This window comes from Phyllopteryx taeniolatus, chromosome 13, assembly GCF_024500385.1.
Source record: "Phyllopteryx taeniolatus isolate TA_2022b chromosome 13, UOR_Ptae_1.2, whole genome shotgun sequence".
Lineage (NCBI taxonomy): Eukaryota > Metazoa > Chordata > Actinopteri > Syngnathiformes > Syngnathidae > Phyllopteryx > Phyllopteryx taeniolatus.
In genome coordinates this window covers 12749729-12767335 of record NC_084514.1, presented here as the reverse complement: position 1 = coordinate 12767335, position 17607 = coordinate 12749729, and the positions used below count along the sequence as shown (strand labels likewise).

At 43.3% G+C, this 17607-nt stretch overlaps 1 protein-coding gene across 2 annotated transcripts; it reads left to right on the top strand.

Annotated features, from left to right (window-relative positions):
* The first annotated feature begins 398 nt into the window (after positions 1 to 398).
* On the top strand, positions 399 to 17387 carry iars2 (isoleucyl-tRNA synthetase 2, mitochondrial). Of its 2 annotated transcripts, XM_061793781.1 has the most exons (24): positions 399 to 779; positions 1332 to 1451; positions 1782 to 1935; positions 2011 to 2159; positions 4236 to 4285; positions 5345 to 5445; positions 5535 to 5622; positions 6158 to 6273; positions 6348 to 6517; positions 6618 to 6708; positions 6800 to 6951; positions 7048 to 7208; positions 7292 to 7394; positions 8156 to 8249; positions 10154 to 10234; positions 10657 to 10765; positions 11856 to 11958; positions 13079 to 13201; positions 13268 to 13399; positions 13582 to 13688; positions 14953 to 15098; positions 15177 to 15367; positions 16709 to 16853; positions 16946 to 17387. In XM_061793781.1, exons 1-24 carry the CDS (start codon positions 513 to 515, stop codon positions 17089 to 17091), a joined length of 3099 nt encoding a protein of 1032 aa, XP_061649765.1. In that variant the 5' UTR covers positions 399 to 512; the 3' UTR covers positions 17092 to 17387. The 2 variants fall into 2 exon arrangements, with proteins under 2 accessions (XP_061649765.1, XP_061649766.1); XM_061793782.1 differs by lacking the exon at positions 10154 to 10234.
* Positions 17388 to 17607: the final 220 nt, after the last annotated feature.

The window sequence follows — 17607 nt, the reverse complement described above, 5'->3', positions numbered from 1 at the left end:
CATTCAGGGGCTGTCAGAAGTGTTCTGCTGATTCGAATTTTTGTTATTTAAAAAAATCAATAAAAATGAATATAAATAGAGGGTCCAAACAATGAAATGGGGAATTACAAACATTATTTATATATGATAGATATATGAATGTAAATATTGCTACTTATACTACGTATAAGCATCAAGCTCATTATAAAAAAATGTATTTTCATGTGAAATACAACACTGCTCTGTTAGAGTGTAAACTATTACAAATATAAAGCAATTGAACATTTCAACAATACGTGTATTATTTTAATATGGAAAAATGAGCAAATTGCGCCCTCTTTTGGCTAGTTGTCACGCCTTTAATCAAGTGGATTTATTTTGACCACGTTGCGATTCCGTAGTTGTCCTCCTTTTTATTTCTTCCGGTAGAAACAGCACGGGCCGAGTGCAAAAGGACGCATTAAAACGCCACTGGGTTCTGTTCCAACCCGAGAAAATCCCAGGCATTTTCCCTAAAGCTCAATTACACATCCATGCTGCTGTGCCGTGTTTCGGCCCTAAGCCGGACGCTAACGACATGGGGACGGAGGTCACACCAGAGAGGTGGCCTCCTCCACCGGCCCTTCATGTGTAGCTCTCGCCGGCGTCACGGTGCTTCCGCGGGCGAGGACAGCGCTCAGTCCGCTGACCCGGGCTCGACACCGGGACTCTACCGGGACACCGTGCTCCTTCCCCGAACAGAGTTCCCCATGAAACTGGGGGGACAGAAGCTGCTTGACAGAGAAATCGAGATTCAGGAGGTACGGCCAGCTGTGGACGAACTTTCAGTCCAAAAACCATTGCGGTGTTTATTGACTTCCTTGTTGACGGCACGACCCGCATTGTTATGTAGTTGTACTATTTACTTGTGTTGATAATTGTGTCGTCAGTTCGGCATGTAGCAGGCACAATAAGACATTGTTATATTATATCCCTAAGGACACAATTTAACATAGGGGGGGGGGGGGGGGGGGTTGTAATATTTTTCTGTTACCCTATGTAGCTACATTATGAAGCAGTAAGGTTACACACAAATTAACTCATTGTATTTAGTTAATTGCATCTATCTATCTATCTATCTATCAATAACTGAATATTATCTTTGCAAGGGCATTTAAAAAAATATGAGTATTGGATCTCAGATTGTGCATGTTGTCCCTCTTTAAGAACAATTGTAGATATGGTTTTGCTATAGTGAATTAACAATTGTATACTTTTTCTGTGGATTTGGTTGCACACACACTTAGTTTTTGGTACATTTTGGTCACACATATAATATATGTTAAACATTTACCCATGTGTTTTGTTCATAGAAGTGTGGATTTGCAAGTTTGTACGCTTGGCAGAGCGAGAGGAAGGCCAAGAGGTTTTGCCTTCACGACGGACCCCCGTACGCCAATGGAGACCCACATGTAGGACATGCGCTCAACAAGGTCAACATTTTATGTCATTCTTGTTCTCTTGCTGACTGTTGCAGTAGCTGAAAAAAACATGGAGGATAAGTAGAAATTAGTCAGCAAAATTGCCTCAAACTTCAAACCTAGTGTTGGTCGAAATTATCAGCTGCAGATTCTGAATTAAGATTCCGGGTTTGAATTGGGGGAAAAAAAGATGTCCAGAAATAGTGGTCTTTTACTCTGCAAAAACTAACATTAACTACATTTTAAGCGAAGAATATAATGCAATACGGTGTATTCTTTTTAGTGTATTGATAAAGAACTGTGTCATTTGAAAAATTCCAACTATTATTTTCTTTGATCCAGATTATAAAAGACATCCGGAACCGTTTTGAGACGCTTCGGGGCCGACAGGTCCACTACATTCCGGGCTGGGACTGCCATGGTCTTCCCATTGAGCTGAAAGCTCTTGGCGAGTTGGGTTCCGTCAGTCTCAGCCCTATGCAGATCAGGGACAAAGGTAGGAAAGAATTGCAGGTGGCCCTGTAAACCTGCGATGTGTTGGATTTACTTCACCTTGTTGGTCTCTATGTAGCTCGTCAGTTTGCAAAAGGGGCCATTGAGCGTCAGAAGGCTGCTTTCCAGCGCTGGGGAGTGATGGCCGACTGGGACCGGTGCTACTACACTTTTGATGGTGCCTATGAGGCCGCTCAGCTCAAAGTCTTCCAGGAGATGCACGGCAAGGTTGGTCGCCTCTGTTTACGGTTTTCGTGCTGATAAGCTAGTTTTTCTTCTTCCAAAGAAATTAGAAGCATCGTCTCCTGGATATTTTTAAACCTGTGGGATAGTCTGTCGTTGCCATATTCCAATATTTTGATCATCCAGCAGTTCTCACTGGAATTTACTGGGAGCAAAGGCCAAAGATACGGGACGACATCTAAAACGGAGGCGATAACACAAGCATATTAACCGAGGAATCCAGCTGGCCTATGTTGCGTGCTTCTTCAACCCCAAGAGGGCGGCCGTGGATGGTCGCTACAGGGAAGGGCAAGTCAATGCAAAACATTGACATCGGACTAACAAACAGATTTGAGCCACTTTTACAAGATCCTGGCAAAGAATGCTCATCCCCCACCACCGGTCAAAAGTATATAACTAAATCAAGAAAAAAGTGCTACCCCACTCATTAATAGTTGATGTAGCAATCAAGGATTTCAACGTTTTTGCTGCGAGAAGAACAACGATATGGTGTCTCTCAGGGCTCGCGACTGCGACCAAAACGGTGGCGTCGCATATGTGACCCTTTTTTTCAGTGCGTGGAAGTAACGATTTCATGTGGTCGCACTTTTGCAAGTGCATGTTTTAAATCTCCCTTAACACAATATAAAGACATGGTGGTTGCAAGTCACCGTCTTTTCCACTGCTTTAGTAAATCACCTGCACACTCGTCTTTCTGAAAATAGACAGAGCGGCGTCTCGTTGTTATGAATGGCGAGCATGCACGCACACACGCGCGTGGTCGCGGCCCCTTTGCCACGACGAGAGCGAGCCTTTTTATTGTCTTTTTTTTTTTTTAATGGTTTTGTTTTAGGCTGGAAAGAGTTTATTTTACACACAAACCACCTTAATGTTGACTATCATATTTATGCAGATGACACACAGTTATATCGAACAGTGTCTCAAGATAACCGCAGTTCAATTGAGGTGTGGTCTCACTGTCTAAATCAAATAAATACCTGGATGAACCAAAACCTCCCACAATTAAACCACAACAAAATGAAAGTACTTGTTTTTGGCAATAAAGAAAAGAGGTTTGCTGTTAGTAAATACTTGGTCACTCTCTTTAAAAACCAAAGACCAAGATTCCAACTGGACTTTCAGTACTCAAATCAATTACTAAAACAGCCTTCTACCAGCTGAAGAACATATCCACAGTGAAGGCTTGCCTGTGCCAGGGAGACCAGGAGACGCTCATCCATGCTTTTATCTCAAGTAGGCTTGACTATTCTAATGGTCTTCTGACTGGACTCCCCCAAAAGAGCATTAAACAGCTGCAGCTCGGGTTCTGACCAGAACAAAGGAGGTCAGAACATATTAGTCCAATTCCAAAGTCTCTACACGGGCTCCCAGTCAGTCAGTGTCGATGTTTTTAAAGCCTTGTGAAATTTAGAGAATTTCCACTTTTGTATCATCTTTCTTGCACTGTTTCTTATCTTTACTTTCTTTGTTGTTTATTGTTTTATTTTTGTTATTTATTATTTTTTACATAAAATAAAATACCCAAATCAATTTTTGTATTGAACATGAATTAACATTTCAGCCAGTTTTAGCACGTGTGCCTTCCATTGAAAAGGTCCCAGGTTCAAATTTCGTCTTGCACCTTCCTTTGTGGACTTTGCTTGTTCTCACTGTTCTTGGGTGGGTTTTCTTTTGGTACTCCAGCTTCCTTCCACATTTGAAAAGTATTGATGTTAGATATGTTCAAGTTAATATAAATGTGAGTGTGAATCAGAATTGTTTTTTACTGTAAGTGCTCTGCGATTGGCCGGCGTTCACTCCAGACGGAACCCCGCTTCTCGGCTCGGACAGGCTCCAGCTCACCCACGGCCCTAATGAAGACAAGCGCTATAGAAAATGGATGGATGGATGGATTGTGAAAACGCCAATCCATCGTGGCTTCTTCTCCTTTAGTTGTCTGGGAGTTGTCAACCATTTTGAATGCAAATTACATGACCTCAAGATTGGTGGGGGAAAAAAGGCTTTTCTCTGCTGAGTGCTTCCTTCATTCAAGTGTATTCATTTCACTGTGTTGTCCCTTAGGGCCTCATCTATCAAGATTACAAACCTGTTTTTTGGTCTCCTTCATCAAGGTATTTATAGTATAATTTGCCACATAAATCCATTACCATTTGGAGTACCTTGGAAACCTGGTAATTAAAGCATGAACAAAAAGCAACGATAGTCTGTAATTTGTTGTGCTTTTGAAGCTCAAACGCCCGCTGCTTACCGAGCGACGCGGCTGAACCCGACTGAACTGTCTGTCGCACAGTGTGTGTGGGGTTCAGCCATCAGTTTTCATATGGCCAATAGTTTTGCTGCACTTTGAGCAACGTCGCAACTGTCATATTCATGTGAGAATATTGAAAATGTCATTTGAGCTTTCACAACAAAAAAATACCTTTTGGGGCATTCAGCCGGCCGCCGCCATTGCCAAGCCATATCACTAAAGTATAATACAGTATATATTTCGTTTTACAATAATACTTAGCCGTATTTATTTATAATTCCATATTCACCTTTAATGACGAAGTAAAGCGTTTGAGAGAATCTCTGTCCCAGAAATGCACGAGTGCAGTCAGTACCTGCGTAGGGCTATCTTTGCAAAGAGCCTGTCAAATTTGCACACTTACTCTCCTTTTTTTTCTTACCTGTTTCCTCTCTTCGTATTATACTATAGCTACAGCAGTCAGGGAAATCCGCTTCTTACTTGACAATTGCGCAATGTTATTCGTGGTTTCTATATAAAAAAAAAATTCATGGAATACAGTGTATGGGGCGCCTCAAAATGTTGTTTTTCCAGATTAAAAAAAACATTGGGGGTCGCAGTGAGTTTGTTATATGTACAAGGGTGACTCGCCGGAAGTGCGGCGTGGAGTCGCCGGCTGTATTCCCCCCCCCCCCCCCCCCCCCCCCCCCTCGATTGTGTAGTTCAGTTGCTTTCGGCCTCGTCGCTCGGTGTGTGCTTACTAAGTGGCCGGTCAGGTTGCTCTGATGTCATAGGGAGCTTATTTGAACAATTTCTTGTTATACGTTTATACCGGTTGCTTTGGCTTTTATCCTTCACAAATGCATATGTCAGCATTGATACTCCGTTTTTTAAAGCACAGCCTATGATTCCTGATCCAACCATTTTATACCCGCGCTGTTAGAACTGCCTTAGCCGAGGCAGAGCTGGAGTACAACCATGAGCATCTCAGCAAAAGCATCTACGCCACATTCCCACTGGTTACACTGCTGCCTAAGATGGCAGGTAATGCAAAAATTCACTTGTAGGTCAGCCTTTTTCTTATTCGCTGGGTTATCTCCTAAAACGCCTGTCTGACGTTTGTGTATCTGCAGGTCAGGGCGATGTTTCTGTGTTGGTGTGGACCACTCAGCCTTGGACTATCCCAGCTAACCAGGCGGTCTGCTACATGCCAAATGCCCAGTAAGCAACGGTGCTAAACTTCCTGATTGTGCAAATGTTCCTGTAATTGAGAGATGAGAGTACAGGCACTAGTTCAAAATGCCATTCAAATAATCAAGAACGGAGCAGCAACACGTGAACAGAGCATATATTCTCTGCTCTGTGCAAACAATGACAATTCTGGAGCTCTGTTGGATTTGAGAACCTTCTCTGCCTCTCCTTCTGGTTCTTAAATATGCTGCATCTCTTCCGCTGCGGTTTGCAGCACAACGTGTTCAAATAGTCTCCGAGCACAATTTTTGTCTTTGTTTATCCGACAGCATTGTGACAACCAGCAACGTACACGAAATAGAATGAGGCAGTAAGTGGCGATGAATGTTTGTTATTGTGATGCCACACACGAATGGGAACAGTTCCACTGTGACTCAAAGAGTCCCCCCCCTCAATTTACATTTGGAATTAGAAAAAAAAATGGAATTGTGTTACATGAGAATGACAAATGTAGAGCTACAAACAGCGTAGAGTATAAGTGCTTGCTGGTGAAATGTGTTTACAGGTACTCTGTGGTGAGGAGGAAAGACAACTCTCAGCTGCTCCTAATTGCCACTGAACGCTCTATCAGTGTGGCAGCAGCGTTGGGAACAGAACTAGAGAGTGTCGCCACCTTCACTGGTAACACACGCACACACACGTCAAGTTGGGGGCGGGGGGAAATCACACATGAAGGTCTGAAATTCCAACAATAGGTTCAGAGCTCGAGGGCGGAATCTGCAAGCATCCCACCATTCCCGACAAGGAAGTACCACTTTTGCCCGCTAATCATGTGACAATGGCAAAAGGAACAGGATTGGTCCACACAGCGCCAGCTCACGGCATGGAGGATTACAACGTGGCTTCGCAGTTTCATCTCCTTGTGGTATCTTCTATTTGGGTGGTTGAGGGTTTCAAAGCAATTTCAATGAGGGGAAAAAGCAAAGGTCCTTGGCAGGGACCCAACTGTTGTGGTTCTATTTAAGGAGTGTCTGGTGGGCGAGGATGGCAAGTTCACAGAGCTGGCAGGTCCAGAGCTCCACCATCTGTCTGTGTTTAACGAAGGCAATGAAAAAGGTACAGAGAAAACGTGTCCAAAAATTAACATCCCATTTGTTATCTGGGATTTCCCCCCCATCAGGATGATGTGTGTTTACTCTTATGTTAGTGATCTGCATGCTGAAGGAGTGTGGGGCTTTGGTGAAAGAGGAGAATTGCGTCCATAGTTACCCGTATGACTGGAGGACGAAGCAACCTGTTGTCATCCGGCCCAGCAAACAGTGGTTTATTAACACAGGCTCACTCAAGGACAAGGCAAAGGTCAAGATTTAGGAATTGTCTTCACTTTTGGTTGTTGTTGTGGCACATAAGTGATGTCTGGCTTGTTTAAAAAGAGCTCCTTGTGTGTGTGTCCAGGATGCGCTGCAAAAGGTTCGTGTTTTGCCAGAGTCGGCGCGGAGCAGCCTTCTGACCATGCTGGACAGACGCACTTACTGGTGCATCTCGAGGCAACGCAGCTGGGGCGTCCCTATCCCAGTCTTCTACCACAGAGAGACTGGCGAGGCGCTCGTCAACAAGTAACACTTTACAGTAACCATCCTCATCATACAATACAAACGAATTGAAAGTCTTACGGGGCCCGCTTTTCCTGCCTCTGCAGACACACAGTATCCCACATAGTGACTCTCTTCAAGGAAAAGGGCAGTGACTGTTGGTGGGAGCTTCCAATTGACACTTTCCTGCCAGCAGATGTGCTCAAGAAGGTGGGTGCGTCAGTGGAAACAAATACAGCGCAGCTCAGCCTTTGGCTGGCGGACGTCTCGGCACGCAATGTGCCTTTGGCGGTACAGCAAACTCTTGTGAAACGGTATCAAAAATATCATTTACTGTACATATGATTTGAGTGGCTATTTTTAAACCAACAAAAAAATGTGTTCTTCGCTTCTAATGAAAGTGGGTCACGACTTTGCAACGATTGGAAAATGCGGGTCCCAGGGTGACAACAATTGAGAACCACTGCACTATATAGCACCATAATGCAGTGGAGTGGGTTCACCTTTTTTATAGTAGTGTTTGAATGCAAAGTGAGGACAGGTTAGCCCCTGTAATGCCCTCAATGCAGCTGGAAAAGTAATGAGCGAGGAAAGCAATATATCCCGTGAGCCAATCAACTGTTAGCCAATCAAATTCGTTTCTTTTTCCTTTTGTTAGATTTTCGGCACAGGACAAATTTATGAGTTGTGGATATCTTAAAAATAGGTAGAGCAAATTGCTTCGTTTGGATTCATATTATTATAATAGATTAATTTTTTCCTATTTTTACTACGGAAGTTCCGCCAGATGAACATGATCTGGTACATTGTAATTATGCAACAGCAATGACGTAATTAATGGTGTGCCCGTGCAGTATTTGAACATTTCAGTACACAACTGTTATGTACTCTTGTAAATAGTCTTCCTTACTTACTTATGATTGGCTAGTGAATAAGTCGGTCACTGTTCTCCGGTTTTCTGTCCTGTTCAGAGTAAAGCGGGACCAGTAACCGACTATGTCCGTGGAGAGGACGTGCTTGACATCTGGTTTGACAGCGGCGCGTCATGGGCAGCTGTTCTAGAAGGTAAAAGCCGTCACAACGGATGCTAGCTTTGAAGATGCATTTCATTGCGGTAGTTTTATTGTGACCAAATCTAGCTGGTGTTGATGTCATACTAGTCCTATATTTTTTCGAGAATGACATCACTGCAGATAATGTAGGCAGTCCAGTTAAAGTACTGGATACTAGTATCAGAGATCGCATGGGTTTAAACAATGAACAAGTCATTCATGTTATGTAAAGATTCTTGATCGGGCTCGAGTTGGTAAAGTTATTATTACAGCAAAATATATGAATGTAAAACGATCCAATGACAACCAGTAAGTGCGGTGGTAACTTTTTTTTATTCTTATACTGCAGCGCAAACAAGTCCATTCCAAATGTCATATGTCTGCAAACTCCTGAACCAGTGACCCTGTGTAGTCTTTATTGTGTAGGTTTTATTCTACAGTGGTGTTCGACCGCTCTGCCTTGTAAGAGATGCATTTTCATACAATTATGATTTTGGCGTTCCCTTTGACGGCTCAAAATCAGCATGTTGAATGGACAAGCCCACTTCCAATGAAGTTGGGACGCTGTGTTAAATAAACATCAATCAAAACAGAATACAATGATTTGCAAATCATGTTCAACCTAGATTTCATTGAATACACTACAAAGACAAGATATTGAATGTTCAAACGGATCAACTTGATTGTTTTTAGCAAGTAATCATTCACTTTAACAGAATTTTATAGCTGCTAACACGTTCCAAGAAAGCTGGGACAGGCTCGGGTTTCCCACTGCGTTCCATCACCTTTTCTTTGAACAACATTCAATAAACGTTTGGGAACCGAGGACACTCATTGTTGAAGCTCTGTAGGTGGAATTCTTTCCCCTTCTTGCTCGATGTACAGCTTCAGCCGTTCAACAGTCTGGGCTCTCCGTTGTCTCATTTTACGCTTCATAATGCGCCACACATTTTCAACGGGAGACAGATTTGGCAGGCCAGTCTAGTACCCGCACTCTTTCATTACAAAGCCACCCTGTTGTAACACGTGCAGAATGTGGTTTGGCATTTTTTTTTTTTTGGGGGGCGGCACGGTGGACGACTGGTTAGAGCGTCTGCCTCACAGTTCTGAAAATCAAGTTCCACGCTGTGTGTATGTGGAGCATGTGCAGAACACAAATACCAAGCTAACAGTGTTAGCTAACACAAAACTATGCATCTAAAAAAATTCCAAGCACCTTTGCTCATCTTTGACATGATAGCGGCGGCCTTACGCCCATTGGTGTTTCTGCATTGGAGCGCCTCTGCAACATTTTCAGACCGTGTAGTCCATTGGCTGGACTCCTCCTGTCGCTTGAAAGGGGCTCTGGATCTTTGCCGGCCTCGCTGGTCATATCACGGGTGGAGAAACTCCGAGCTGGTGTGGTCATTTTGTACATTAGCCAGATTGTGATGTCACAATTCATTTCGATTCAGAAAATAGGCAGATAACTAAAGATTGACTTGTTTATTTACGTTTGCAGCCTGGTGCATCTCAATCATTTCGAATGCTGTAGGAGAGGTCCTTGCCTTTCATCATTGCAATTCCAAAAATCAAATTCATTCAGAAGGCCAATTCCAACTTTATTCATATTCATATACATATCTTTGAGAAGTGTTTTTTTACGTAACATTTGAATTTCTTGGAGATGGTAAAATGTGGGTTTTTGTTCGCTAAAATTGTCAAATTAATAACAATTCAAATCATAACATTGTTGACTATGTGTAGTGAAACTATATAATATGAGAATTTGAATTGAACTAGAGAAATAGATGGTTTTCTGATTCAAACTTACTCTTGTTTGGGGAGTGGGTGTGTTAGGCACGTCAGAGGCTTCACCTCCGTGTAGACAAACAATTCAAAAGTCATTTTTCCACGTTGGATTGTTGTCCTTTCCAGAAGAGCCGGAGGGAGACTCTGAGGAGCCCGATTCTCGCCTCAGCTGGCTCCCGGCACCACTGCGCAAACCGCTTGTCCCAGGTTGTCGGAGCAATTTGCTTCACGGTCGACACGCGGCCGTTTTGCGCTTTGCAAGGCTCTTTCACTGTCTTTTGCCACGCCAAAATGCTCGTTCTCCTGAGTTGGGCTTTAGTTGCAGCGTAGTGGTCTCACGTTGGCTTATGACCTCCTCTTCCTCACCCGCCTTTGCATGCAGGACTTCTCCTGCCTTGCCCGCAACTGGCAAACGTCTTTACTAACCGTTTTCTACGCGGACTGCTTCAGGATGAGGCAGACTGCTGCTCTGGTCCTGCTTTTTGACTGAGCATTTGGTGACTCTGCTAACAACAGTTGCCCTCTCTCTGACCTTTCCAGATGTTCAGTCCTCTGTGGACAAGAACTAACCCCGCTTTTGATGCGCTACTGTTGGCATGACAGTGGGCCTCTTTTTCTTTCCCCTGAAGAGACAGACTGCAGGGCAGACGCCTACGTGGAAGGAAAGGACCAGATCGGGGGCTGGTTTCAGTCGTCTCTGCTCACCAGCGTCGCGGTCAGGAACAAAGCGCCTTACAAGTGAGTTTTTGCCAACATGAAAGCATTATTACGTGAGAGCTTGGGCATTTAGCTCCTTTAAAAAGTACTCAGAATTTTTCACGAATGGTTGTCTGTCTCTAAATGTTGTGATTGACTAGGAAATTACCCAATCATCTAATTCGTCTAAACGTGATTATGTATTTACTATAAATAATATATTGTTTTTCCTCCATCTATGCCAGCGACATATGATGACAAACCTAAATTAAATGCTCTCCCACGTGATGGAAGAATATAGAATTTGCTACAATAGAATAGGTCGTGGCTAGTTCAGCAATCGCAAATTCACCTATTCTGTTTTGTTTTTTTTTTGGGGGGGGGGGGGGGGGGGGTAATCCACTGTTATTAGCTGAAACCTCGCCTCTAAAGTGTTATTGGTGCTCAGGCTAATAACTGTATTGCGTTGGCGCCATCTCGTGGCAACTTGGTGCAGAGGAACTGTAGAAGTGTCGAGGAATTCCATTTCGACAAAAGAAGTACTTTTCCACTATCTTGAGGCATCTCGGCAATTACAAATGACTTTGGGATTTTCACTTTTGCCTTTACCCTGTGAATAGTGGGGGTTCACTTCATCACATTTAAACAGGCCCAGATTTAACACGAAGTTAATTTGTGAGTCAATTGAGACCAGATCATAATTCGTTCAATATTTTATTTCCTACTGTGCTATATTTCCTTTTTTTGTGACATGTTTGTTTGTTGCTGTTCTGTGCATTTTGAAATTATTATTATGTAAAAGCCGTGCCTTGGATAAATGAAGGTCGGGCAACCGGTCTACGTTGTAGTCTGCCGTTTGCCCAAAGGCTGGCAACCATTGCAGGCTATAACCCGCTCCAGCTCCTTGCAACCCTAATGAGGACAAACTATATAGAAAATGGATGGCTGGGTGGCGTCACTTTTTTAGTACTAAAGGAAAAAAACTCAAAATATACATATGCCAAAATAAGTTATAATAATGTGCAGGAACACAGACAGACGTGTGCAAAAATTTGCTGAGATTGTTCACAGTGAAAAAGTTCATGGCAAGGGGAAATGATGTGTGTGTGTGTGTGTGTGTGTGTGTGAGCAGATCACTGGTGGTCCATGGATTTGCCATCAGTGAGAAGGGAGAAAAAATGTCCAAGTCTCTTGGGAACGTCGTGGATCCGGATGCAGTCATCAATGGCGGGAAGGTAAAAACAAAAGAATTTCATCCTCACATGCACGTGTCTGTGAATTGATGACTGGCGCTCCAGAATAGTCTTAAAAAATGTCCGTACTGCATTTGTGCGACTTCAGTTTACTTCACTCCATTCTGATGTAATAAAGTGTGGGCCTCTATTCATTTGTACCATTTGTGTATGTACAAGTATATGGGGTCCCAGGTTTACAGTGGCATTCTGTTCCTATGACACCGACACAACGCAAGTTTGTATGCAAGTAGGAACACATCATAGACAAAAAAAGGGTTTCCCTCCTTAATGTACACACAGCACCCCATATTGACGGAAACACATTGAATTGTTGAAAGTTCTGCAGATTTATTACAAAATAAATATCACACAGAGCCTTTGCCGTGACACTCAGATATATTGAACTCGGGTGCTGTCCGTTTCTTCTGCTCATCCTTGAGATGGTTCTACACCTTCATTGTTGTCCAGCCGTGTTCGATGATACTGATTGGACTTGATGAGGAAAGCCACACTTCCCCAAAAGAGGGGGCTTCGACTAAATACTGAGCAAAGGCTCTGAATACTTATGGCTGTGTGATAGTTCCGTTTTTCTTTTGATAAGAAATCTGCAAAAATGTCAACAATTCTGTTTTTCCTGTCACTATGGGGCGCTGTGTGTGTGTACATTAATGAGGAAGGAAAAAAAGAATAGAAAGGATTTTAGCAAATGGCTGCAATATTAAAAAAGAGTGGAAAATGTCAGGGGTTCTGAATACTTGGCGTACCCACTGGCTCGCCCAAAGTCAGCTGGGATAGGCTCCGGCACGCTCGTGACCCGGTACGGAAAATGAAGCAATGAAATAATTTGCAAAATAATTGTACTGTAATTAATAGTGTAAATAAATAAAACCAACAAAAATATGTACCTTGGAAAGGATTTTCTATCGTTTCCATAGACAGTTGAATCTTTTTCTTTTTCCCTACCTCACCTTTGATTGACCTGGCCATGTGACGTACGCTTTGGGAAGCAAACTGGCAACATTGTTGTTTTTTTTGGTTGGAATGTTACTGTTTTACTGTATCTGACCCACGTTGTTTTTCCTCGCCCGTGCTCCTCTTCCTGCTCTTCCCGCATTGTCAGGACGGCAACACGCCAGCCTACGGGGCAGACGTGCTGCGATGGTGGGTGGCCGAGTCGAACGTATTTTCCGAGGTTCAGATAGGACCGTCGGCCCTGAACTCGGCCCGAGACAACATCAACAAGGTAGCGTTGCGCCGATCGATTGCTTCTTTGTCAACCCCCCGATTTGTTCGTCTTCATCTCTCACAGCTCCGAAACACTTTGCGGTTCCTGCTCGGCAACCTGCACGGCTTTGACCCACGCGCTCAGGCCGTGGACCCCAGAGAGATGTACTACATTGACCAGTACATGCTGCACCTGCTGCGCGAGTACAGCATGAAGGTGACATAACTAAGGCGGGATTTACTCTGCACGCTTACACAATACTGATTTTGTTGGTCTCAAGTGAAGTGGCACAATTGGGATATGCGGAGAATAATAAATGATTCGCTTAATGGCACTCGCCTTTGCGGAGGTCTGCGCCCGACTGCTTCCCATTTGAATTGCAATGCGTCCGTTTTCAGGTGACGGACGCTTACAGTGCGTTTGACGCCGGCCGAGTCACACGCCTCCTTCAAGCCTTCGTGACCAGAGACCTCTCGAGCTTTTATTTCAGCATCATCAAAGATAGGTAATGTACTTTTGTAAACGGCTTTCGTCACGATGAGAGAATGTGCAATAGGAACTCAAATGTCATGTCATCCATGTTGAAATGAACTTTTTGATGCACAGAGAACCTCCGTTTATTGCTCGGATGTCTTCCAGACTGACCCGCAATATGTAAAAATATATAATATACAATATACAGTCCCCTCCAAAAGTATTGGAATGGGAAGGCCAATCAATTCCTTTGGTTTTGTTGTATATTGAAGACATTTGGGTTTCAGATCAAAAGATGAATATGAGCCAAAAGTTCAGAAATCCAGCTTTTATTTAATGCTATTGACATCGAGATGTGTTAACTCAGGACAGAGCACCTTTTGTTTGAAGCCACCCACTTTGCAAGTGAACATGTGACTGACGGGTGTTTCTAGTTGCTCAGGTGTTGACATTTAGAGTGCTTGTTTTTGGTTTTGGGTGTCACCTGTGAAAACTGCATTTGCTGTTAAGCAAACATGAAGACCAGAGAGCGGTCTACGGGGGAAAAACAAACCATTTTGAAGCTGGGAGAAGAGGGAAAACCAATCAGAGCTATTGCATAAACATTGGGCATAGCCAATACAACAATTTGGAACGGCCTGAAAACGAAAGCAACACGTCGGCCAAGGGTATTAACAACAGTTGAAGACGGAAACATTGTGAGAGATGGCAAAGCGTGTTTATTTGTCAATCCCAGTTGGAGTTTATTGTAAAACTGACGCATAAAACAAAATAAAATGTAACGTTGGATATTCAAGCACCAAAATGTTAAACCACATAGTTTCCACATAGTCCACTACCTGAATGCTAACATGTAATGTGAAATGCTATAGACGTGCCGATGGAAATTGGCCCTCGATAAAATGGACTGTCCAAGAATAGTTTCCATTGGTCACTGAAACTGCCGTTGACAAAGTGTCTTAGTTCCGGAATTGCTGTGGCGCAATATAGGCAGAGAATGGGAGGTCACAGATATACAATATGACTACATCGAGGTTTTTCTTTCACAGGAATTCTAAATGTTCGATGAACTGCTGCTTTAACTCTCACGGACCAGCAACACATGCAAACAGAACATACGACGACACTCACAGGCGTGTAGTCTGTGCTTTGTGGGGAAAAAAAAAGAATATTAAAATGGGAAAACCTGATGCTGTATTACCTCAGCACTGCCCTGCCTGGCATGTTTTTGCGGAACAACGTGGCACTACACTGAAGGGGCGCAACTCAAAACAAATGTTCTTACTACTTGCTAGGTTGTACTGTGACCCTGAGGACTCGCTGGGCAGAAGATCGTGTCAGACGGTCCTGGAGGAGATTCTGGACGGGTTGACGAGATCTATCGCCCCCATCCTGCCTCATCTGGCTGAAGACGTGTACGCTCACACACCGGGCCACAACGGTAAGTAACGCTCACGAAACTGTTTTGCTCTGCTGAGTCGTCCACGTGCCACAAGTGTCTTAGTGTGGGCTCTTGCAGAAGACGAGATGCTGTTCAGGAGTGGCTGGGTCAAATGCAGCTCTGTGTGGAGGCAACCTGGACTGGAGGAGGCGGTGGAGGGGGCGTGCGCCATCAGGGACTCCTTTTTGTCATCAATTCCAGGCAAAAACGTGGCCCAGTATGACCTCACCATCGCCATTGAGCCCGGCCTGCTGTTTGAACTGATGGAGGTGAGCCCAATAAAAGAATACAATTAGGAACACATTTTTAATATAATATTTTGTTTTATTTGTTCTTTAGTTGTCAGGATTTGTTGCAGATTTAAAAAAAAAATAAAAAAAAATATATATATATATATATATATACATATATAAAACAGACCTCTGTATAACGGATATTGGATAAAACAGACTGTCGGGACTGAGCAATGTGTCCAAAAATAGTTTCCATTTGTCACTTAAACTGCCAATGACAAAGTCTGTTGGTTCCAGAATTGGCCGCTATTGCCTCCTGGCGCTGATGTATTTCCGGGTCACAGATATACAATATCACTAGATCCTCCAACATGGCCTCCTACGTGGCGGCCATGTTGAATTTGGGGCACTGATGTGCCAGCCATATGACGATGGATATATCTATTGTCTATTGTACATAGAGCAGAGCGGCATGGCTCCTGGGGAATACAAAACAAGTATTTGGAGTCTGGAACATGCTATTTTTTTTGTCTAGCCATTCACCTTTGGCAACAGATTTGGAACTAGGAAGAACACTAACTCCTCACCCCTCATAAAAGCGACTCACCCATGATGAATACTGTATGTCAACATTGTCATCATGACCACACACACAAAAGTGTGTGATAAGTGTGGATAAATTGTGAAACTTTGAAAACATTTTCAAGCTTTTTTTTTTTTTTTTTTTTAAATGTATTTATTTACAGTAATGTTGTACTATACTGGGTGTTTTAGGCTATGAAAAAAAACTACTTTAGTACTATACAATAATATGGGTGCATATGGTCTAAAAAAAAAATCAGCTATATCGGGAAAACCCCCCCGCCCTTATTAGTCCGTTCTATCGAAGTTCCGCTATATATTTTTACATGTATTTTAAATTGCTAATCATTGTTTATACAATTTGTATACAGTGTACATCATCCTCAGAAAACAATGCTTTTTTTTTAAACAGAGTTGCAGATGCAGCCACATATTTTGGGCACCATTACATAAAGCCAATAATAAAAAAAAAACCCAGCAGAAATTATACACACTTCAGACTATCTCACACTGAGCAACATGGCTGAATCCAAAATGAACTGTCATGCGGTGTGCATGGTTTGGCAACTGTTTTCGTGAATGATCAGTCTACCACTTGTTTTCAAAATTGGAATTGCCGTCACAGTTCATATATTTATGTGGAGAGCTTATTTGGCTATTTCGACATGGCATGAATTCAAAGTACTTTATTACACCAATACTTTGATTCAACGTTGACTTCTGCACTACCTCTTTAAATGTATATTGTGCTCAAGCATGGTTCTTAACTACACATTAACACTCTTCATCTTTTAGTCTCTCCAAGAGGATCCCTCGTCCACTTCCTCACAGCTTGCTGAGCTCATGATGGCGGCCCGGGTCAACTTGAGCAGCACGGTGCCTCGCGACCTTCCCCCAGACACGCTCGTGCGCCACGGCACATTCCTCATCAACTTGGAAGGTGAGGTTTTTTTTTTTCCCATAGCCTCAAGTACAAGGTGGCACTGCAACCAGAGTGCAAAAAGAGTTAACTGTAAGCATTTTTGTGGTCAGGTGGGGTTATTCGAGAAGAAAGTAGCTACAGTATAGCAGCGGTGCCCACCTCCGCCACCCGATGTCCACGATGTCGACGCTACACTGCGGAGTCTGTGGACTGCCTTTGCCCACGCTGTCAGACTGTTCTCGCCAAAGCTCAGTAACAGGCCAAAAAGTGCCTGTTGCCATGCAAACTTGCTGGTTTTGTCCTCGTTGAGAATCAAGTCACCCGTGAGAGCTTCCCAGAGACATTGACACGTTGTACTAATGATGATGTTGAGGCGGTTTACTGTATTTATAATAGAATGCCCTGACTGAAGTTTAGTCCATAAGGGAGCCAGTCAATGGGCAGTTTTTGTCTGTATATAAATATGGAGGAGAGTTCCCTCCAAAGGTGTCACTATGTGATCATGACAGCAGTGCATGAACCTTGGTATAATAAATAGTGATGGTAAATTCACTTCTACAGGGAATAAGTACATCTAAACAAATCCAATGGTATGTGTTTGCTGTTTCAAAACAATGAGAATAGTCGATGGCAGCACATCTGCCTCACAGTTCTGAGGACCCAGGTTCAAATCCGGTGTGGAGTTTGCACGTTCTCCCTGCGCCTGCGTGGGTTTTCTCCAGGTAGTCTGGTTTCCTCCCACATCCCAAAAACACGCATGGTAGCTTCATTG